Source organism: Oncorhynchus nerka, linkage group LG4 (assembly GCF_034236695.1).
Source record: "Oncorhynchus nerka isolate Pitt River linkage group LG4, Oner_Uvic_2.0, whole genome shotgun sequence".
NCBI classification, from domain to species: Eukaryota; Metazoa; Chordata; class Actinopteri; order Salmoniformes; family Salmonidae; genus Oncorhynchus; species Oncorhynchus nerka.
The window spans coordinates 54,333,428-54,350,800 of record NC_088399.1 but is presented as its reverse complement, the minus strand read 5'-3'; the positions used below and the strand labels follow the sequence as shown (position 1 = coordinate 54,350,800).

At 41.3% G+C, this 17,373-nt stretch overlaps 1 protein-coding gene across 2 annotated transcripts; it reads right to left on the bottom strand.

Annotated features, from left to right (window-relative positions):
• Positions 1 to 2,107: 2,107 nt before the first annotated feature.
• Positions 2,108 to 14,985, bottom strand: LOC115128196 (SH2 domain-containing adapter protein E). 2 transcript variants are annotated; one of them, XM_029657835.2, is made up of 7 exons: positions 13,828 to 14,985; positions 8,619 to 8,742; positions 6,961 to 7,209; positions 6,426 to 6,678; positions 4,336 to 4,455; positions 3,908 to 4,112; positions 2,108 to 3,729 (listed from the first exon to the last, which is right to left on the bottom strand). In XM_029657835.2, the coding sequence occupies exons 1-6, from the start codon at positions 14,314 to 14,316 to the stop codon at positions 3,929 to 3,931; spliced, it is 1,419 nt and encodes a 472-aa protein (XP_029513695.1). In that variant the 5' UTR covers positions 14,317 to 14,985; the 3' UTR covers positions 2,108 to 3,729; positions 3,908 to 3,928. The 2 variants fall into 2 exon arrangements, with proteins under 2 accessions (XP_029513695.1, XP_029513694.1); XM_029657834.2 differs by having other exon boundaries at positions 2,108 to 4,112.
• Between the last annotated feature and the right edge of the window lie 2,388 nt (positions 14,986 to 17,373).

Genomic DNA, 17,373 nt, shown 5'->3' with positions numbered 1-17,373 from the left:
CACATGGCTGGGCCAGCCTGGGTAAGGTAAGGAGATGTGGGACACAGAGCCTGATCCTGTCACTGGGGAAGCAGACAGCACAACCAGATAAGGATGATAGGGACACTTCGGTTACCGGCGGGCCAGGTCAAGCGACAACAAGATGACAAACTGCCCCGTCCATCAGTCACAGTCAGACGGTCCTGTCTGTCACGCAAGCCTAAGGAGCCGGAGGGACTGAGATAGCATGAGGGAAAGATGGTATCAAACACAAAGAAAATAGATATTCTGTATCCTGTATATTCATCCAACTGTAGCCCAACTACCGCTCTAGACTAGGACCCCATCCTAATGTATATCTAGCACTTATCTTACTGTATCACTCAAGTAGAATTTAAAAAGGCACACCTTGATCATGTATAAGTAGTCCATCTTGATAGAACATGTTGATGTCTCTTATGGCCACTTGAGTTGTGCATTATAATGGTGTGCCAAAGGACTCAATGACCAGGACAATTTAGGACCATAACTGCTGTATTTTTTTTTTTTAATGGTGCTTTGGTTGCCATACCTTCTTTTTTAAGTTAACCTGAACTAACTAGCTAGATGTAGGATTTTCTAAGAAGTGTTCCTCTGTAGTTCAGTTGGTAGAGCATGACTCTTGCAACGACAGGATAGTGGGTTTGATTCCTGGGACCACCCATATGTAAAAAAAATGGATGCACGCATAACTGTGTGTTGCTTTGGATCAAAGCATCTGCTAAATGGCATGTAATTATAAGAATGCAGACAATTGAGGTACCAGACAACTGAGGTACAAAAACATTGTGCTTAGTTTGTGTTTCTTTCAGGAATAGTACACCCAAACTTAGGTCCCAGGACTTGCATTCACAAGTGGACTTGAAACCATCTCAATGTTCACGTTAACCTGACTCAGGACCAACACATATGGAATGTCCTCACAATAAGACAAGGTGATTCTGTTGATAGATCATCAGACTCAGATATCACAGTGATATAGTGACAAAGGAGAGGGTGAGCAACAGACAGTCAAGGACGGAGAGAGGGATGGTGTTCATCCTTCCTTCTCGTTAAGTATCCCTGATACCACTGGGTGTAATGATGTTACACTTATGCATTTTTTTGTGATGCATTTAACTCAATTGTACCTGGGTGCAAAGTGGCCTGGGTGCCCCTGCTCTTAACGTCTACCTTAACTGTTTGTCCCAGGCCCAACCCTACACCCGATCCTCACTCTGCTGCGTCCACGCTACACCCAATCTATCCCCAGACTCTTTCCCTTTACACTCTGAACTACAAATTTCAATACGGCAATCGAAGCTGCTTGAAAGCTGACCAATTTAATGCACTCTGCAGCACACCCGATACTGACAAAGTTCTACATTTTTCAACAACATAGACGTTGAAAAATGGGTTTACAAAAGCCTACAGAGAATTGGTGTGGGAAATATAGTAAGTGGGCGACGTCTAAATAGCTGTATTCTTTAAATTAAGTAGATTATATTACAATATGCCTATGATCTTTGAAATGTTTACAGACAAAACTGTAGTCACTAATGAACTGCGTGCATTTGGATTCACAGATGTGTATAGAGGTGCCTGTACTGACCTTGATCATCCCATAGCACGCCTCCATATGGCGGCATACACTACTATCACAACATCTTGATCCCATACAGTATGACTTTCTTCACATATTATCTGCTTTTAAGGCAGTACGATCCAAACACAGACCACTCCATCCAAAAACATTCCTTATCCCAGGACACTTCAACAGAAGTAAAGTAGGGAAGCAAAGAAAAAGGAGCACTCTTTCTCTGCATAGATCTGATTGGTTTATTAACTGGACAAACAAACAGGCGTAAGTTTCGGTGGAGTTTGCCTTCATCCGAGCCTTGAGTTGGGAGGAACCTATTTCACCCCACAGGGGAACGTCACATCAGCCATGTCAATTGAACATGTTGATCAGAGCTGTCAATTATAGCAACTAGACATTGGCTATAACCAAGTGTATAATAATCATTTGAGATTCCTACGTGTATGCTCCACTTGAATAATAATAAAAGAGAGACTACAAATGTCCACAGGATATAGGTAAACAACCATGGACTATCTAAGGACATTTTATTTCAATCAGTAACATCAGTAACTCATTCTTGTTTCAATAGCAGGTATCTACATACACACCAAAAGACAAAGTAGGTTTGACAATGGTATCAGCATATCTTTTCATAACGAGTCATTATCTAGGGTTACATGGTATCTAACCTCGTCCCCAGGCTCGAATTGAAGAGAGAGCCAGCAGGTGAGCGAGATAACGTAGTATCAAATCAAAGCAATCATGCATTGCCACTTTTTATTTGTTAGCACCAGGTGGTGCAATGTGACAGGGAAGGTAAGAAACAGATCAAATGTCCGATTTTTTTCCCACCAAATATCTCACCAATTTACATTGGAAATTAACATGGGGTCTGTTGACACATTTTCAGTCATATTCCATAGCGCTGTGCATCTAAATCAAGTATTTTGTTTCTTGGTTTGTTTCAGTCAGTAGTTAACACATAGAACAACTCCATCAGCTTTCCAACAACATCTTAACTAGTTGTTGATGCTCAGTTTTACAGTCACATACTTCAGGCAAATTGGCCATGGTCTTGGATTTACAGTGACAGACCACAACAATCGAACCAGTCATATGAGTGCTCAATCAACAATTCTATTAATGATGCAGAGATCATATGAGGTGAAAACCAGCATACATGTGGGTACTTGAAGACCAGGATTAGGAGCCTGTGGTTTAATGTAATTATCAAGGGATATTCAATCCCATAGGGTGACGCTAGCCTAACACATGGCACATTACATTAGGGTGATTCACTCAATGGTTCACAGTGCAGGTGGTACAGATAGTCACACAACTGTCACTGTTCACTGATGACGAAAATTGGGTGATGGGAGGATATCTCTCCTTTATATAAAAAAAAGAAGGCTAAGAACATAACTTAAATGTTTGCTGTGAGCGTAGATGTGAAGTAGTCTTTGTACAGTGTTGTATAGCGTTGGGCCAGTAACCGAAATGTTGCTGGATCGAATCCCAGAGCTGACAAGGTAAAAATCTGTCGTTTTGCCCCCGAGCAAGGCAGTTAACCCACTGTTCCCCGGGTGCCGATGATGTGGATGTTGATTAAGGCAGCCCCCAGCACCTCTTTGATTCAGAGGGGTTGGGTTAAATACAGAAGACACATTTCAGTTGAATGCATTCAGTTGTACAACTGACTAGGTATCACCCTTTCCCTATAGTAGTCTTTGTCAGGTACAGTAGTTGTTGTTCTCCACAGGGTTGTGTACAGTTGGTGCAGTGAGCCAGCACATCCACCAGAGGGTGAGAGAGTCACTTTACTGTTTTTCTTCGAACAAATCCCTTTGCAGCTTAAACCATCTTAAACCAAAATTATGATTAATGATACTGTATTCTCTACACATCTTTGAATTGAGAGTAGAATTCTGACTAAATTCTAACTGGCAGGGCTCTGACTCATTTGATCATTCATTTCTGCCCCGTTTGTACAATCAAGGCGTGGGTTGAGTTTCTCCCAAATTCACATGCAAAACAGAAGCCTCTGTGTTTTGCATTAGCTGCATATGAAAGGTGAGAGAATGATTGTACAGCAAGAGCAATACCCAGGTCTCTGAGCTTGCTGTCTTCTGTTTATCCAGGAGAAAATAAGACTGAAAAAAAACGTTTTGATATGGATTAAATCACATTAAAGAGAGAGGGACTGAAAAGTTAATGATAATAGATAAAGATATATATGTATTGAGGCTGTTGGGGGCCAGCATTAGATTGGATATGTTCGTTGAGTATGATTTCATGCAGATGCAGAGGCATGGGGTTGTTGGGGTGCACCTGAGTGTGGTGGGGGTGGAGTCAGTAAGGGCGTGGCACGGGGTACAGCAGGGTCATGTGCTCGGCCCCATTGAAAGGCAGCCGCTGAGTGCCGTAGTGGTGCACCACCTCTGGAATGCTAGGAAACACACAGCTACTCTGGTCCAGCGTGTAGCCATTCTCCTTTGTCTGGGCAACAATGATGTGAACACAGCCCTGGCTTGTCCTGAGAGAGAGGGAGTAAAAAAGGGTACAGAGGTAAAAAGGATTACTCGAAATTGAAATCTCAAATTCAAACACGGGCTCGCTATTCCACACAATTCATAATATGTAGCCTTAAAACAGTATTGAGGTATCCAATGCATCAACTGCAATTATTTTTGGACATATTGTGTATGGTATCAGCTCTGAAGAGAATAAACAGATGTACTAGTGACTAGTATACTCACTTTAACGCAATGGAGTATTTGCTGGTTCCTGATTCACTGTTCCTCACCAGGAAACTGGCCTCTCTGCAGGACTGGAGCTGAGACTCTGCCTCCTGGCGTGTTACACAGCCATGGTACCAGCTAGAGCAACCGAAGGACAGAGGGAACGGAAGGCACAGGGGTCAGAAATGAGAGGAGGATTTTTATATTGAACCTTTATTGAACTAGGCAAGTCAGTTAAGAACAAATTCTTATTCACAATGGCAGTCTACCCCGGCTAAACCCGGATGCCGCCCTATGGGACTACCGATCACGGCCGGTTGGGATACAGCCTGGATTCAAACCAGGGTGTCTGTAGTGACACCTCTAGCACTGAGATGCAGTGCCTTAGACTGCTGCGCCCCTCCTGAGCACATGAAGCTAACAAAGTACAAAGGGCTTACAAAATAGTAGATGAGTCCTGTATTGAAGTGGTTCACTAATATCAACAATAGAGTATCTGAACAACATAAGGTAACTCTGCAAGGTATAGGGGAGAGTGGGGTAGGTTGAGCTAAAGGGTTCGTTGACTGTATATATGAATGGACAAAACCATCGGTCACATGACACCATTCATTCCTATGTGAAGACTCAATAGTGTATTGAAGCCAAATAATCTCATGGAAAGATAACGTGCACAGTTTGACCTACTCCAGAAAGTGCCATTGCAGGCTATCTCAGTACTGTGTCTTCTAATTGAGTCCCTCAAGTTGAAGGCCGACCGGGGAACTGCAGGATGACATTACTAACTAAATTATCCTTATATGTGTGCAATTTTAAATAGTCTGTTCAATTACATACATCTGCTGTATTAGAATAAATTATTGGAACCATGATTGTCTTCGTAAAAAAAAAAAAATTTACTCAAAGATTGCCATTTTTCTATTCACTACATTTGGGGAGTCCTGTTTTCTGCCAACAATGCCTGCAGTATCGCAGTTGGCCTTGAACTTCCGTGGCTTCAATCAGAGGGGGCCGTCGTTCTCCCCTGGATGTGCCACCACTTGTTCGTAGGAAACCAACACTAAATTAATCATGTGACCAAAGATTTAGGAAGAGATCATAATTCCATGTAATTTGTGACAGAAAAAACACATTTTAAAAAATTGGTAAATAAGTTAGGTCCAAAAAAAACAGATTTTCACAAAGCCAAATGAATTTGTGTTATAGATTTCATGATGCTTGTATTTAAACCAAAGTAGATCGTTTTAAGATTGTTTTATACATCACTTGGGGTCTCTACAAGTTACAATATGAGGTCCTGAAAATAGCATTAAAGTGCATCCTTGTAGCTGTGTGGGCTAATATAGTCAAAATGTTGAGTCAATGGGGGATTACATTTTGTCCAGTGTATGCATAATATGTATAGTATTTTTGCAATGTGTCAGGCATATGAACTCAAAATATTTATTGTTACAGAGCAGACTTCATCATGCCCTGTGTATACAAACATAAAACAAGCAGGGGTCCCTTGAGTTTCTTGAGAGAGCAGCCAAGGAAATGAGAGAAGGAAAAAAAGTCCATTTGAGCAGCAGCAAGGGATGAAAGAAATTGACTGAATGACACTGAAGAGTTACATTGACAGGGAAGAAAAAAAAACATCTGTCTGTCGAAAGAGAGACTATGATAGAGTAGCAGAGGCACAAGGACAACTAACCCAAGTCAGCTCAACCTACCCTTTCCCTATGCTCAACTTACTCAATACCCGTGGTAAGTTGTGCCAAGAGAACACTTTTTTTGGACAAGATATGTTTTCAAAACTGTTATGTTCACATGAATTCTGATTATTTCTAGAGATACACAACATTCTGAAATATATGTAGATACCTTTGTTAGAAAAAAACACTACATTTCTCTTGACATAGTGATGCTGAATGTAAAAATGACTCAACTTACCCCACTCTCCCATACCTGTACATGGAGAGAGTGACAGGTACATATCTACATATCTAATGTATTGTTATGTACTGCAGAAAAAAACTGAAGATACATTTTTTTTTAAAGCAACAATCTATTGCATCTGCCCCTGCCGTTGACCTATAAACCGTGTCTCCCTTGTCTCCCCTCCTCACCTCTGTTTCTCCAGGGGCAGGGTGGGGTCCACCCGGCACACCTCAGCCTCAGGGCTGATGCTGGGCGGGGACGAGAGGGAGGGCAAGAAAGTAGGAGAGGACTTCAGGATCATCTGGTTCCAACTCTTTTGTCGCAGATGCTGCTGCTGCTGTTGGGGTTGCTGCTGGGGCTGCTGCTGGGGCTGTCGTGTGAGGGTGAGTGCGGGGGGGTCCTCTTTGGTTGGGGTGGGGTGCTCAGGGCTGTCAAACTGGGCTGGGGACGAGGAGGGGTCAGAGCAGAGGGAGAAAATATGTAAAAGGGGTGGTCAACTTCTGTGTAGCAAATACGGTATATTGATATTGATCTGGTGTACTGGTTTAGACGGTCTAATTACATTATAGACCTTAGAGCTTGAGGGGTCAGCCACTTAATAGATGCATCATTGCATCAGCAGATAGTTGTGATAGGGGTTGCATAGCTGCATAGCCAGTGGTAGTGTTCTAGAATTGTGTATGATTGTGCAGTAGGTCTTGTCTTTTGTCTAGACTATAGTACCAGGCAGAGCCTTGACAATCTGTTCCTTCTTCCACTCCCAGGGCAGATGGTACTCAGCAGGGAGCCGGGGATCTAACTCTGGCCTGGTGACCGGGGTCTTCACGCTCCCTCTGTCACCCTCCACACCACCCTCATAGGTCGTGTCGTAGATCTGGGGAGGCACGGGTCGCCCCTCCTCCACCTCCCCCTCAACCCCCTCCAGCAGGACACACATCTTCAGCATGTCCTTGGAACCCCTCCGTCTGATCTCTGTTAAAAAAAAGCAGAGACTCTTGTTAGAGAGGAAACACACACACAGAGTGCCTCTGACCAGAGTATTGGCCGTCATTTTCTGTTCATTTTCAGATTATTCTACACGTTGAATCAGTAACAAGGAGCCACCGTTCGCCGGCACCCAGCTTTTAGCTGTTCGTGGTCACGGTGTGTCCGACCCAACATTACAGGAAACAGCTAGAGTTACCATTCCCAGACAACTGATCCTAGGCTAGTATTTTGCCTCACACGTCCATATCAGTATCTGATAAATGTCGGTTAACTGATCCTAGAACAGAACTACCAATTATGGTCAGTGCAACAATGAGGAATAGAGAAAACATGATGTGTTTAGAGAAAACATGATGTGTTTATAAAATGGAATAAATAATAATATAATAAGCGTAAATGGGCTTTGAACAGTTGAGCCATTGAGTTATTCACTTGACAGCAGCTGATGAGTGATGTCAGCTGTTGTATGATGTCAATGCCAAAACATTATGTGCTGAGCTTGGACTGTCACAAAATACTTAACCACTGTTTAATACTGTATGTCACAATGCACTGGTCACATGTGTTCCTGCACCACTTCAATATGAGAATGTACTTAAGTATGACACGCTACTAAAATGTTGTTATCTGCGGTCGGCCATATTCCCCAGGGCAATATAAACGGGCTTTCCCAAATTAGCCAGGTAGTAAGATATGCATTGGTAAAGCCTTGATGATTAGTGTGTAACAGGCCATTTTCAGTGTCACAGCAGTGTATTGTACCATTTTGGGTAAAACAATGAAGCGACAGAATCAAAGGAGGTCAAGAGAGTAAGTGATTGGTCGACTGATCAGTTGTCTTCCTGGATGTTTTGAGAAATGGTCAGAGCCTGCCCATATAGGGGGGCCATGCAGGGGCTCTGTCTGAGGATAGCGGATGGGAGGGGGGGGGGGTAGTCATTGAGGGCCAACTTCCTTTCAGGAGAAACGTACAAGGAAACAGAGACAGGAAAAAGGAAGCAGAGACAGGAAACTTCACCCATTGTCCTAGCACAACACAGTTGCCATAGCAACCTCCAGTGCTAGGCGATTGAGTTCACGTTCTTCAACATTTCTAATCGCTCTTTTCTGGCTAGACTGAAAATGGCAGTCCAGTGAAAGACACACATACATAGAATTCAGCCAATGAGGCCTGGCGCACACATGCCTGCACAAACCAACACACATAGGCCTAAAACAAAAAATATGCATACGAACAACAATAGAAAAAATAGCCAAAACTCTGCTCTTTCCTGGCCACTGATATCAGATCAGATTACCAACGGCCAATCCCTCATCTTCAAAGCTGGGACCTGATCCAAAATCAATTGTTATCCAAATTTTAGTAGGCCAAAATACTGAATAGTATGTGTCACCTGTGATCATCTGCTGCGCATCGTAAGGCTCCATGTATCCATCATTCTCCCCCTCTCTCTCCGCATCCCTCTGCTCCCGAGTCTTGTGGGCGTCAAAGGGATCTGCATAGTCCTGAATGATCACCTGAAGCAAAGGAGCACAGCAAAATGAATACGCATGAAAACTACTCAAAGACTCTGGTTTCCCAGACACAAATTAAGGCTAGTCCTGGATTTCAAAACTATTCCAATTGAGATTATTCATTGAGCATGGTTTTTAGTCCAAGACTAGTCTTAATCTGTGCCCACAGAGTAGAAGTATGATTCACTAGAGGGAAAGGAAGAGGTGAGATAACAACAAAGAGACATTATCTTCTATATTATCTAAATTGTCCTGCTTCCCAAAGAGATCAAACATACATATATCATCAGTCATACAAAGTAGTACCCAATCAGACCCATCTATTGTCAATGTTCAAAGAGAGTACCGCGGTATCATTGTTTCATCTTCTTTGTCCCAGAACCATTATCCTAACAACACCACCTACAGTATCTGGTAAATTCCACCATTGCAAAAGGAATTCATTCACACTTGACTGCTCTGCTCTGTCTTTTTATCAGTGCCAAGGCCTTTCAAGTTTCTCACTGCCTGATATTAGATACCAGGTCAGTGTCTGTACAGGGGGTCGTTTTGCTGTAATACATGTTCTTGTTCTGTCATCCCTAACCTGGGATCCCATGTGGCGCAGCGGTCTAAGGGACTGCATCTCAGTGCAAGAGGCGTCACTACAGTCCCTGGTTTGAATCCAGGCTGTTTCATATCCGGCTGTGATTGGGAGTCCCATAGGGCGGCGCACAATTGGCCCAGCATCGTCTGGGTTTGGCCAGTGTAGGCTGTCATTGTAAATCAGAATTTGTTCTTAACTGACTTGCCTAGTTAAATAAAGGTTATTTAAAAAAATATATATATATATATATATATATATATAGCGAGCCGGCTGGTGAACAAGATAAAGTCATCTCTAGTCATGTTGCCTTACAAGCATGATGATGGTAAATGACAATGACTGATACAGATGTAGGATATTAAATTGAGACAGTTTTCTACAGCAGGAAAACATTCCTATAGCAACAGGAAATGTGAATAATTATGTGGATCATAATTCATGGACATTTTTTGTAGGGAATTAAACATTTTACGATAGGGCAAATTAAGTCTGAAATGTTAAAGTGGAAATTACAAACTTTAAAAAACTTGAATACACTATAAGTTTGCATTTCCTGCTGTGCAAGGAAAATTCTCATCAACAAAAGACTGATCAAATTAGGATCCTACATCTGTAGGTCCCAATGCGTCCATCCATCCTTCTACCAGGATCTAATAGCACAGAGTATGCCAAATCTGATTCAACTGGTGATGGCTTTAGCACTTTTAGGGACAACTCCAACAACACACACAGACACAATCTCTGTCTCTCTCTTGCTCACACACACATGCTTTAGCACTTCCTGTGACCTGACCACAATATGGTGTGTAGGATAAGCTAAATTATATATAGGCTACAACTTATCACACCCTGAGTTACTCAGCCCCATGCCAGGTTTGGTCTTTTTAGGGCCAGGTATACTTTTTTTGGGCCAGGCCTCATAGGTGGAAACACAAAAGTCTGTGTCTTTAAGCCAAACACTGGGATAAAGTCTTATAATGGAAATGCTGAAAAACTGTAGCTTCTTCTGAGGCCCCTGAGAGATATTCCCCTTTCAAAGCCAAACAAAGACAGGCAGATTGACAACCCCAGCGACTGGGGCACTCAGGAGTCAGGGAAGGGATTTACCCCTCAAAACATAAAACTCTCTATTTCTCCTCCCTCTTTTATGTTTTTTTTCTTCACACCATCTCTCTACATCATTTTCACTCGCTTTTTTATTTTCAAAGCCTAGCCAGAGGGGACCTGGATTAGCACACAATGCTATTTACAACATGATAGCCTTCACCTGGGGCTTGAATGAGAGAAAAGAGAAGGATGGGGTGAAGGGGTGAGAGAGGGGGAACACTGTGCCAGGAACAGAGGGGATTGGAGGGATAACTTTCAATAGGGGTGAAAATATGAAATGTCTTTATTCCATTGGAACTTTTGTGAGTGTAATGTTTACTGTTCATTTTGTATTGTTTATTTCACTTTTGTTTATTATCTATTTCACTTGTAAACATATGTTTCCCATGCCAATAAAGCCCTTTGAATTTAATTTAATTTAATTTAATTTAGAGGGAGATGGAAAGGAAGGGAAAGATAGGCAGACAAGGAGGAGTGGATACAATGAGATTCAGAGACAAAGGGGAGGGAGGAAAACTGAAACAATGATATCAACTTTCACAGCTTCGACTGTTCCTTTGCTTTTCAGTGTCAACAGTATTAATGACACCACATGTTATTTTTGAGTAGGATTCCTGTTGCAGCCTACTATAGCTTATAATAATCATGGCTGTTAATATAATATAATAGTTATGCTTCATTGATTGATTGATAGTCATCCAAGTTCAAGTTTATACTTTGAATTTGTAGTCATTATACACCCCTCATACAATTCCTGCTATATAGGCCTATACCCCCATAATAAAACTTATTGCAAGCTAAACAAACAAACAAATAAAGACTAATTATCAAATGTATTATTAGAATTTATCATTAGCATCACACTGGGGCCGAGCTCCCTGGCATCCAGGACCTCTATACCAGGCGATGTCAGAAGAAGGCCCTAAAAATGGTCAAAGACTCCAGCCACCCAAGTCATAGACTGTTCTCTTTGCTACCGCACCAAGTTTAGAAATAACAGGACCCTGAACAGCTTCTACCCCCAAGCAATAAGACTACTAAATAGTTAGTTAAAATAGCTATCTGCATTGACCCTTTTTGCACTAACTCTTTTGACTCATCGCATATGCTGCTGTCACTGTTTATTATATATCCTGTTGCCTAGTCACTTTTTTAAAAAAAATCACCTTTATTTAACCAGGTAGGCCAGTTGCGAACAAGTTCTCATGTACAACTGTGACCTGGCCAAGATAAAGCAAAGCAGTGCGACAAAAACAACAGCACAGAGTTACACATGGAATAAACAAACGTACAGTCACTAACACAATAGAAAAATCTATGTCCAGTGTGTGCAAATGTAGTAAGATTAGGGAGGTAATGCAATAAATAGGCCATAGTGGTGAAATAATTACAATTTAGCATTAACCCTGGAGTGATAGATGTGAAGATGATGATGTGCAAGTAGAGATACTGGGGTGCAAAAGAGCAAAAATAAATAACAATTTGGGGAATGAGGTAGACGGTTGGGCTATTTACAGGTGTACAGGTTCAGTGATCGGTAAGCTGCTCTGACAGCTGATGCTTCAAGTTAGTGAGGGAGATATATAAGTCTCTTTGCTGCAAGAGGGACTGGTGCACTTCACAAAATAGATGGCATCATGAGGAAGGACAATTATGTGGATATATTGAAGCAACATCTCTAGACATCTGTCAGGAAGTTCAAGTTTGGTTGCAAATGGGTCTTCCAAATGGACAATACTTCCAAAGTTGTGGCAAAATGGCTTAAGGACAACAAAGTCAAGGTCTTGGAGTGGCCATCACAAAGCCCTGACCTCAATCATATAGACAATTTGTGGGCAGAACTGAAAAAGCGTGTGCGCGCAAGGAGGCGTACAAACCTGACTCAGTTACACCAGCTCTGTCAGGAGGAATGGGCCAAAACTTGTGGAAGGCTACCCGAAACGTTTGAGCCAAGATAAACAATTTAAAGGCAATGGTAATTGAGTGTATGTAAACTTCTGGCCCACTGGGAATGTGATGAAAGAAATAAAAGCTGAAATAAATAATTCTCTCTACTATTATTCTGACATTTCACATTCTTAAAATAAAGTGGTGATCGTAACTGACCTAAGACAGGGAATTTTTACTATGATTAAATGTCAGGAATTGTGAAAAACTGTCACACCAAGACAGTCATGAAAAGGGCACGACAATGCCTATTCCCCCTCAGGAGACTGGAAAGATTTGGCATGGGTCCTCAGATCCTGAAAACGTTCTGACTGGCTGCATTACCACCTGGTATGGCAACTGCTCGGCCTCCGACCGCAAGACACTAGTGGGTAGTACATACAGGTAGTGTGTACGGCCCAGTACATCACTGGGGCCAAGCTTCCTGCCATCCAGGATCTTTGTACCAGGCAGTGTCAGAGGAAGGCCCTAAAAATTGCCAAAGGCTCCATCCACCCTGGTCATAGACTGTTCTTTCTGCTACCAAGTCTAGGTCCAAAAGGCATCTTAACAGCTTCAACCCCCAAGCCACAAGACTCCTGAACAGCTAATCAAATAGCTACACAAACTATTTGCATTGACATCCCCCACCCCCATTTTTACCCTGCTGCTACTCTGTTTATTATCAATGCAATGTCACTTTACCTCTACCTAAATGTATATATTTCCTCAATTACCTCAACTAAACTGTGCCCCAGCACATTACCCCATGTATATAGCCTCGCTACTGTTATTTTATTGTTGCTCTTTACTATTATTATTATTATTATTATTTATTTTTTAAATTCAGTTTATTTTAGTAAATACTTTCTTAAGACTTATTTTTCTTAAACCTGCATTGTTGGTTAAGGGCTAAGGGCTTGTACAGTAAGTAAGCATTTCACTGTAAAGTCTACTATACCTGTTGTATTCGATGCATGTGACAAATAAACTTTGATTTGATTTGATAGACCTTACAGATTATTGTATGTGTGGAGTACAGAGATGGGGCAGTTATTCAAAAATCATGTTAAGCACATTTTTACTCTTGAACTTAGTTAGGCTTGCCATAACAAAGGGGTTGAATACTTATAGACTCAAGACATTTCAGTTTTTCATTTTGTATTCATTTCTTAAATGTTCTACAAACTAAATTCCACTTCGACACTATGTCGTATTGTGTGTTGCTCAGTGACACAAAGCTCAATTTAGTCCATTTTCAATTCAGGCTGTAACACAACAAAATGTGGAAAAGGTAAAGGGTGAATACATTCTGAAGGCATTGTACATACCATACGAAATGTAACATATCATACTAAATGTAGGGAGACAGATTTACATTTACAATGTTAGGTCTACCCCCCGAGTCCAGCATCACAGTTGAAAATAGAAATAGTCTACAATTTCTAAAGTGCTTCAACATTTCTTACCGTCTCTGTTTTGCACAGTGGCTGTGATTTCTCTGTATCGAGTACCACTGGGCTGCTGTTGAAGTTTGGGCTCTTGTCCTTCTTATCGACTTTAATCAGACGACTGATGTAGGCATTCGCAGATCTGGAACTTTTCAGTGGCTGGTGCTCATCAAACACTGGCATCTCTGCTTTGGAATTTTTGCGACTTTTACCTATAAGGCTATCCCAAACTTTTCCATCCTTTATCGAACGTGTGCCATTCCTTCCCAGTTCGGCAGAATTTTTTCTATTTCTTCCAGACAGTAGAGCACCAACGCCTCCACCACCAACACTACTATCCGTTCCCGAGTTTTTGCTCGAACTCACTTTGGAGCTGGTTACTTTGGTGCCAATGCCAGCTACCAGTCCAAGTTTACCCTTGGATTGGGAACCTGATTCTGAAGCTGAGCGGATCCTATCAGTACCATTCTTCAAATTGATGGGGAATTCTTTGAACCACTTTGCCATGGTCTCTGTATAAAGCTAATACTCTCTTTGGTCCAACACCTTTATGCACCATGCACTGTGCCAGCCCCAAAGACGCACCTTTAGAAATCAGAGTAGGCTATTCTGACACAAAAGACTTGCGTTGCTTCAACACAAGGCTTTTTTTTTAGATGTTCTGCATGTAGTCCAAAGTCCTCACTGGCTTATCTTTTACTTTGAGAAAGAAAAAAGCGGATATTGTTATAATTTGTCAAATTGTCTAATTCTGGGCTATAAGAAATTCCAAATGAAATAGAATATGATTCTTTTCATTTGATAATCCGATGAAACATTGATTAGGCTAACTTAATAGGCATGTTACATTTCGTTTTCTAATAAAGGCCACAAGATTAAACCAAAATGAATTAAATAACAAACAGCCTACATGTGATAGCTTATAACAAAATAAAAACCTGCTGTAGCCTATATTGGAAGATTTCTTCCTACTTTTATCTCATTTGTGATTTTCTTTAAGTCAGGTCGTATCCCTCTTCCATTTAGCTGCATGTAGAGTTATTCCCTTTGGATGAAGAGAAGTCTTTGGAGTGGGAAAACTCGAAAGAATCGAAAGTTTTTCTTGGTTCTTATTAGTGATCCCATTCCCAGAGTGTCAAATCTTGTGGCTGTCTATTCTTACAACGTAGCCCACTGACTGTGGCCAGAAGTTGAGAGGGGTGGGAAAGAGGGGTGGGGTAACATAGCAGGAACACAGACTAGCCTACAGTGGGAGGTGATTATTTCTAGAGTGGTCTACTATCCTGGCTGCCTGTGTCATGGATGCAAGATGAGGAAAGTATTTTTATATGTTTTTGTCCATGATGTTAATAGCTTGGACCAAAGGATTGGCTAGACTACTTCATTCTTCCCAACAACCTTGTTTTGCAGTGTTGTCTTCACTAGGGCAACCTGGACTCAGGGGTAGACAAAACATAGTAAATGTAAGTCCAGGACAGTACAATTACATAGTATGGTATGTTCTAATTTGTGGATGTCCATCATCCATTTTGTATGATATAATATGATTTACAATTTGTACAATATGTTACCACCCATCAACCCTAATGTAACCTTCTGACTTATGTAACCATACCAAACATCAAGACAGTCGTGAAGAGGGCTTGACAAAACCTATTCCCCCTCAGGAGATTTAGCATGGGTCCTCAGATCCTCAAAGGGATCTACAGCTGCACCATCGAGAGCATCCTGAATGGTTGCATCACTGCCTGGTATGGCAACTGCTCGGCCTCCGACCGCAAGGCACTGCAGAGGGTAGTGCGTACGGCCCAGTACCTCACTGGGGCCAAGCTTCCTGCCATCCAGAACATCTATACCAGGCGGTGTCAGAGGAAGGCCCTAAAAATTGTCAAAGACTCCAGCCATCCTAGACATAGACTGTTCTCTCTGCAACCGCACGGCAAGCGGTACCGGAGCGTCAAGTCCAAGAGGCTTCTAAACAGCTTCTACACCCAAGCCATAAGACTCCTGAAAATCTAATCAAATGGCTACCCAGACTATTTGCATTACCCCCCCCCCCCCCCCCCCAGCAGTGTAAAAGGAGCTACCCAGACCCCCCTTTTACGCTGCTGCAACTCTCTGTTATTATCTATGCATAAGTCACTTTAATAACTCTACCTACATGTACATTATTACCTCAATTACCTCGACTAACCGGTGCCCCCGCACATTGACTCTGTACCAGTACCTCCTGTATATGGCCTCGCTTTTGTTATTTTACTGCTGCTCTTTAATTATTTGTTACTTTAATTATATGTTATTTTCTACTTTTTTTTGTATTTTTCCTAAAACTGCATTGTTGGTTAAGGGCTTGTAAAAGTAAGCGTTTCACTGTAAGGTTTCACTGTTGTATTTGGCGCATGTGACAAATAAAATTTGATTTGATTTTGATTTGATTTGATATCATACTCATTTGTGTGTCTCAGATTGACAAGCTCTTTAGATGGTTCTAGACCGGTTGTGGGATTGGGATTTCAGTCTACAGAACACAACCTTTTCTTTAATGTTGGGGTATTTATATCAGTGCTATACTGTATATCTGAGCCTTGAGCTTTACTATGTTACATCTAGTCTATGAGACCAGGCTGACCTGGGTCTATAATCCTCATCGAAAAACAGACACAGTTATGAATATGACATTCTTATGCAGTTTTATGATTTATACACAGCAGCCTATGAAAAAAGCTACATAGCAACATTGTGTGACATAGGTACCAGGTGGCACAGCTTTTCTGCAAAATTCAAACCCAATTTTGAACCCAAATAGATTATCTTTTTGGGGGTTAAAATTGGGTTAAAATTTGGGTTTGAATTTTATCAATCATTGGGCAAGGTATCAAGAGGCTCCAGCAACTTATACTTAGTCTACTCTATTGTCCATACATTGAATGACACTTAAAATGGTGTCAACAATATATATATTGTATATATATATTGTATATATATATATATATATATATATTGTTGACAGCATTTTAAGTGTTCATATTTATTTCTCTGTTTTGATAGATTCTCTTTACTTTCCTTTTTTTCATATATATATATATATTATACGTTTCATTCAATGTATGGACAATAGAGTAGACTAAGTACAAGTCGCTGGAGCCACTTGATACCTTCCCTATGATTGATAGCCACCCCCATGGTCCTTGCTATCCGGGACCCTTGGGACGTCCCTGCCCCATTAAAGTTCAAATGTTAATGGTAAGGTTACAGTAATAGCTACTTTTAAGGTTAGCGTTGGGGTTTAGTTTAGGGACGTCCCAAGGATCCATTATTGCATTGCAAAACGGAACGCCTATGTGTGTCCATCCCTACCTCAGCGTTGAAAGTGGTCCGTTCTAGACTGCTCCATAACCTGAAATTAAAGGGGTGCTAATTTCAGAAATGATCAAATTAATTATATCATGTGTGCTATTTACTACACAAAATAAATCAGTTAAACTACATTTAAAATTATTGATAAGTGTGATTACGTCTATTGTTAATCTAGATGCAGAAAGTGACTTTAATTAAGAAAACTCG